This window comes from Aphelocoma coerulescens, chromosome 2 (genome assembly GCF_041296385.1).
Source record: "Aphelocoma coerulescens isolate FSJ_1873_10779 chromosome 2, UR_Acoe_1.0, whole genome shotgun sequence".
NCBI classification, from domain to species: domain Eukaryota; kingdom Metazoa; phylum Chordata; class Aves; order Passeriformes; family Corvidae; genus Aphelocoma; species Aphelocoma coerulescens.
In genome coordinates this window covers 160,231,555-160,238,361 of record NC_091015.1, presented here as the reverse complement: position 1 = coordinate 160,238,361, position 6,807 = coordinate 160,231,555, and the positions used below count along the sequence as shown (strand labels likewise).

Here is a 6,807-nt window from a genome sequence, read left to right as displayed (position 1 = left end):
CCTACCTGCTTTAGTCTCTGTCCTTTCCCTCTCAGTCTCCGTGTCCTAAAATGTGTCATATAGATTTGTGCTGTAAGTGTGATGACCTGTGAGCTTAGGAACCATGGGCATACACCATTCACACGTCATCTCAAACCTGTTCCCACTCATTCTCCACTCAGATCAGTGACCTATGCATTAATATTTCTATTCTCTGCAAATAAGATGCTGTTGGAGCACAACTGGCCAACAGCTGACTCTGTCCTGGCTGCTTCTCATCACTACACACACTGCAGTGTGCTGATTCATGAACTTTTGCCATCCTTTAAAAATTAAGTCAGACAGCTTTTAGTATAGGTTTGTGTGTTTGTTGCTTTTTTTAGTGTTTCTACCTTCTCGTTCAGTAACAGTCACATCTTCTTGTGAGGAAATTTATGAAGAACTCTAAAGAGGATTCACCTTAGTTCTATTAGAAACCTTGACTAAATTCTGCTTTGGCTGATAGATTTGAACCTCTTCCTTTTGTCTTCTTTCTCTGATAGTTTTCAAAGCAGTATTTTCAGAGGTAGGGTGGGAGAGTTACAGATTCTAATGGAAGCACTTCTTGTATTTTTCTCATGTCTACTTTTACACTGCTGTTATATCATGATGTGGCATTTCCCCATGTCTACATCAGGTTCAGATACCAGGGAAATTTATCTATGGTACCATATAATCAAGAAGGAAAGAGATACAACACAGACTGGTCATGGCTTTGTACAGAGAAATATCATTGTACATCACAGGCTTACTTGATTAGGTCCTTTTAAAACACTTTTTGTCTATCTGGACTATGTCTGTAGTATAATACAGAAGTAGTTGACATAGCATTGTTGCAGGTAAGCTCTTGAGATCAAAGCAGTATGGGTATATCAGCAAGGTCAGAGCTAATTGCAAATTTTACAGGTCTATTCATTGCACTTCACCACGCAAATAAGAAATGCCCTTTTTTTGCCTGTTTTGCAGGAACAATTAAGCTTAAATAATGAATTTGGGTGGGGGGAAATCAATCCTGGAACTCAGAAAGTCTCTGATAGAGTGTGACGGGATTTCCATCTGATAACATTAAAAATGAATTTGTTCCAATTTAAGGCAAATTAATCTTTGTTCAGGCTAATTAATCTTTGTTCATACAGCTGACCTGATAAGATCATTAAAATCATATATGATGTGACAGTTGTGTAACCTTCACCAAAATGCTAATTTAATGCAGGATCAGCCTTTTCTTAAAATTGAAATAAAATGTCTAGGTTTGTAAGAATTATTTTGTTTTTTAATTACCAGCGTTCCTCAAATATTGCTAAGTGTTTCTGCTGCATAAAGGAATGCACTTAGCTTAAAATGTTATCATTCACAAAGGTGAATTAAAATGGGTTTAGCTTCCCCTGTAGCAAGACTGCAGGCAAGGAAAGTTTCATAGACCTTCACTTTGACCCACTGGGACTGCTCAGAGATTCTCATGACCAGCCCTTCCCCTGTGGGTTTTCTTTTAATTTTTCAATTAATTTTCAGATATCTCAGAATATTTTTTTTTTACTTTTGAGTAGTATATAAACAATATTGTCACAGATCTGTGATATAGGAAAAATGACTTGATTTGATAGTCACTGAAACTGGTGGACAATTAAAGGCTGTCAGGTTTCCAGGAGGTTCAAAGAGAATTACAGAAGCATCACATTACTCTCAATTATGTTCAATCAATAAGCACTCTAATCCCTCCACCATGGCCACTCAATTTACTCTCCCAGGAAAATACTCTTCCTGAAAACTGTGTATTTTGCATAACAGTGCACTGCATTGAGTTGCAGTGGGCTGTTGAGATGGCTAAGTTATGGTGTAATATGTGCTAAAAGCTCACCTGCACACTCACAGAGGAGCTCAGAGGGACAACAGTGTGAGGGGGAGCCCAAAGAATTCCCTGCAGCCAGCTGTTCCCATTTCAGGAGCCATCAGCCCATCCAAGGCCTTTCTGATCAGCCAGAGGAGCCCAGGGGCACAAAGGCCAAAGGGCACCTGAATTAAGGATTTAAGAGGAAGGGACACTTTGTCTGCTGGGCCTTTCCCAGGGCTGCCCCAGAGGAGTCTCAGCCCTTGTGGCCAGGCATGAGACCCACCCAGATAAGTCAGCACCAGAACACCTTTGGGGTTGGGAGGAGCTGCTGCCTGGGGTGTGGGACACCAGTGTCTCTCAGTGGGCTGCTGAGGACCTGGGGAATCCCAGCCATGTATGGGATGGTCTGCACCACCAACTGGGCTGTGAGGCTGTGGCCCTGAGGGCTCAAATGTCCAGGTGCATGCAACTGGTGAGACTGGGACCTAGGGGCAGCTGTTGGGCAGATGGAGTTCCTGAGCCCAGCTGCTGGAGGGGTGTGTACAGATGTGTGTATCTGTGCATTCTCACTAGTGGACCTCTGCACTGGTCAGCCTTAGAGGTGAGAAGGATGAGGCTGTCAGTGCTGTGTGAGTGCTCTCTCTGTTTGTCCCTGTTGGCTGTGGTGCCAGCTGTGTGTGTCTGTATATAGGTGGTTATAAATGCACTCTTTGCATGTCCCTCCTGGGTGTACCTGCTCCGGCTCAATGCTGGTGGGACCCCAGGCATGGGGGCTGCCCCAGGCACCACCTCTCTTGGACTGTCAGACCCTGCACAATCTGTTGCATCAAAAGCAGGGTGAGCCTGGGAGAAGTGTATAAAGATGGGTGGTATTTAGTATCGTAATTCTAATTTCCTTCCTTTTGTGGGTTGAATGGTAATGTGTGCCAGAGGCATGAAACTACTTCAAGTAAGCTTGTTGGTGTACTCATTTTATAAAATTTGAAACCTGGTTTGAGGTTTTTCTTGTTGAGATGGGGCTTATGGTGGAGTGGGAAATTTGAGGAGCAACAGGGTGGAGAACAAAAAAAAGCTGTATATAAACCCTTGTTTATTACCCATAGTCTAGCACTTACCTATAAAATATTCACCAATGCATGAAGTTTATGCATCAAAAGCTTTGTGGAATGGTGACTTTCAGAAACAAACTGCAGTGATTAAAAAAGAAAACACCTCCAGGCCTGAATATGATATAGACACAATATAACTATATAGACAAACATGAAATGTCAATGTCCTTCAAAAAAGCAGTTCAAACTTGGAATTAACTGCTTCCTGTTGAGAAGAATAAGAAAAAAACAAAACAAAACAAAATTATGCTCAAGGAATAAATTCGTGTGTGTATAGAAATTCTTCTGTAGGTGACCTAGTTTTAAAGATCATTGGGAATTTATATTCATTGCCTGTAGAGAGGCAGGGTGGCCAGGGAAATGCTGCTGTGATGAAGCCCATGCATCCATGCAAATAGTGTTGGACTCAATTTCCTCACTGACATAATTCCACTAAATTAAAAGAACCGATATGAAGATGGACTGTGTCCCTATTTTCATGTTGTAGCAAAAGGATCATAAAATGTTCATTTTAGTTTAACTCGGAAACAGAAGGTCTTTTGCAACATCCTAATGGCCTATTTTTGTTTCCTTTTCTGGGAGGTGAGGTTTTTACATTCCTTTTATCAGTGGAAGTATTTTCCTTCTCCAGGTGGAAAAAAACCACAAACTATAATCAAATCAAATCAATCATATTTTACTAGATTTATGTTTTCTTTCTTTCTTTTTTTTTTTTTTTGTCAGTGATACATACAGACATCAGGAGAGAAAACTACTAGATCATTTTACTTATTTGGAGATGAAGTTTTATCCCCTAAGGCTGTACAATTCTTCAGTGTCAAGCAGCTGATTTATATTACTTTTGTGTGTAATAGTTCTACAGCCAAATGCTTTTGATTGCCAGGACATCTTATTCAGTCTCAAAATATCTCATGTGGATTTGACTTTATTTTTTATACTTTAAGGTATGATGAACACAGTAAGGTACCTTACACAGTATGAAACATATAGCATGCAACAATGAGTATGTTTACAAATGGCTTTATTCCTTTCTCCTTTCAATGGAATTTATATTAACATTGCATGGTATATATTTGCATTAATGTTTTCGACTGTGAAACTTAGCTCTGAAATCTCACCAAATGTATCTTCTATACCACAGTGCTTTTGCAAGATGTATTGTTATTATTTTTTTGGTAACTGGATCATTTTCTTACATCAAAGCCTGTCAGGCTCACAAGTATTTCAACAAATGGAATGATTTGTATACACAACTTGGAAGTTTCCTGGGTGGGGTAGAAAAGCAAATCTGAAACAAAAATCTGTGTCACTGATGAGAAAAGGTTCTGTCTTTGTTCTCTGTATGATCATTGGAGCGAGACATTATTTGTAGTGGTTCTTCTCTTTCACAACAGCCGGCACTGGGCTAATCGTTATCTTCGGTTTGCCCTTCAGAACGAATGCTTCTGATGTGAGGCTACTTTACAGGAAGCGTGACCTCATTCGGGCTCTGTGCCGCTGATTGCACGGGCTGTTTTCAAAAGGAAACAGGGGCTTGCTAGACCTGCCTTTGCGAAGAGCCAGGGCTGAGCTCTCCCAGGAAGCTGCTCAAGGAACACCCTCCACCAGCCGTCCCACGGGCGCTCGGGCTGATGAGGAGAAACTTTTTTGCACGCATGTGTTAATTACGAAATGGATTTTCCAGGTTTGAAGGATTTTAGACTTACTTATCTCTTTACATATTTGTCAGCTGAGGATTTGTCAGCTAAGCTTTGGATTCATTTCTGTGCAGTTCTTCAGGAAGTTTTGCATTTTTGTGAATGTTGCTTCCATTACCTGCAGGGAGAAAAGGCTGAACTGCTCTTCAAAAACAACTGATATGTGTGAACAAATAAAACTCTCTTTGTAGACACTTGTGTTTGGTAGGTACAATAGAATAACGCTGGTTGCCTGTGTTTCAGCTATTTGAATAGTTAGCACTGTATTTTGGTAGGTACAAATGTGAATATTTAGCTTGTACACGGAAGGTATCATTGGCTTAGACACTAATTTGATTTTTGGAGGGAAAGATAGTTAAAACTGACTGGTTTGGACAGTGACTTTTTGTATATATTACAACATGAACTTTTGTGTGTTTTGAAATTCAAGGGCCGTTGTTGCCTTAAATTTTTACTTGATTCTTGATATGAAATATTGCCACATTCACCTCAGCTTCGCTTTTAGTGAGATTTCATAGAGCTGTTGGCTTTTTCTCATGCCATAGTTTACAGGTGCTGTGTTGATGGCTCTTTTTGTGGGTTACAGATACAATACCACTGCTCCATTGTACAGTGGTGGTTGAGATGCTTTGTTTTGTTATGCCATTACTATAGCTTCTCACACTATTAATAGCCCAGAAATAAGACTGAATATTAAATGAAAGCAGAACAGTGTGCAGCATTGTCTACAACATGATGTTTCCATGTTTTCTCCATCACTGGTTGAATTATGATTTTCAGGAACTCTCTTCATTATGCATGAGCCAAAAATTTTCCTGATCAAGGGCAGCAAAAAAATCTGTTGGACTGCCTGTTCTATGACTGTTCACAGAAGCTTGATATCATTACTTAAAATAGTTTAAAAGCAAGTTAAAGCTGCTTATTAACTGTTCTTGAAAAGAGGGAAATACCTTGCCTCCCCAGTAATACATCTGCATGTGTATATTGCTCACTTTCTTTTATAAATAGATGTATATACTCTATTTTATCTTGAATTTTATTTCTCTGGAGGGTGGCAGATAAGCAAGCATCCTGCAGAGACATACCTTGCAAAGTTATGAGACAATTCAAATGAGGAACAGAAGGACTGTGGTTTGTTCTGCCACTGTGATCAGTATGTGTCAACACTTTCTAGCGAAAGCACTACCCCACAGGAAAGCTGCCACTTTTAAAAGTTATTCTTTTTTAGACGTTGCTACTTTATAATTGCGTGCAATACAGTTGTGATGTGGGTTTCAGTTGCTGGAAAGTTTCACTCTCTGATTATTAAAGAGTTGTACTAGGTATAACTGATCCTGAGATATACTTCTATATATCCTTTTCAAACAAATTTGCCCTAGAACCAATTACTGTTGCCTAAATGAGACTACACTATAACTAATAATTTGATATATATTGCTGATACTATCTTACACATCCTAATTTTCAAACAAGACAAAATAAAACATGCTTCTGTTTCTTTTTAAACTCTTGTACAGATAATCTATATTCCCTGTTACCCTAGGGTGTATGAAACAGTCCTTTTCAAAATGTATGGACTATCACCTGTTGCATCAGCTCCAGGAGCAAATAAATTTGGATACATTTGTCAGAGTTTTAATAAAAATAAATACCTTGTGGAGGGGATCTTTTTTGACTGAGAAAATTTAGGATTTTGCTGGTTTTAGTTTATATCCAGATCTAGAAACTGCTTGTTGAGCACTTTCTGTATTTACTTCTAGAGTTTGGATGGATTTCTTGGTTTTGAATATAAGACTTTTTGCACATTTAAGAATCATGATTTTGCCTAAAATAAGAGAAATTATTTCAGGAGCTAGCTGTATGTGAAAAAAAAAAAAGCTCTAATGCATGTCAAACTATGAAATACACCACTGGTCCCACTGTTTGTACAACTTGCTCTGTGGTGTTCTGACTGATGCTTCTTGATCTCTCTGTACCTTCCCCCAAATTCTTTCAGTTGTCTCCTCCTCAAGTTATTTTTGTGAGCATTAGAACATAATGTGTTCATAGTAAAGTGATTTTTTTTTTTTTTCCCAAAGGATAGGAGAAACAGTATGTATGGGAGCAGGGTAATAGGACTGATTTGTAAAAAATACCCTGAAGGTTTTACTTC

The 6,807-nt window shown here is 39.1% G+C and overlaps 1 protein-coding gene across 1 annotated transcript in view; it reads left to right on the top strand.

Moving 5' to 3' along the window:
* Positions 1 to 4,501: 4,501 nt before the first annotated feature.
* Positions 4,502 to 6,807, top strand: part of LOC138105477 (dynein axonemal assembly factor 11-like) — a 50,440-nt gene continuing 48,134 nt past the window's right edge. Inside the window, exon 1 of the mRNA XM_069005502.1 lies at positions 4,502 to 4,642. Within this exon, the coding sequence (XP_068861603.1) occupies positions 4,630 to 4,642 (13 nt within the window). The 5' untranslated portion in view covers positions 4,502 to 4,629. The remainder of the gene's footprint in view (positions 4,643 to 6,807) is intronic.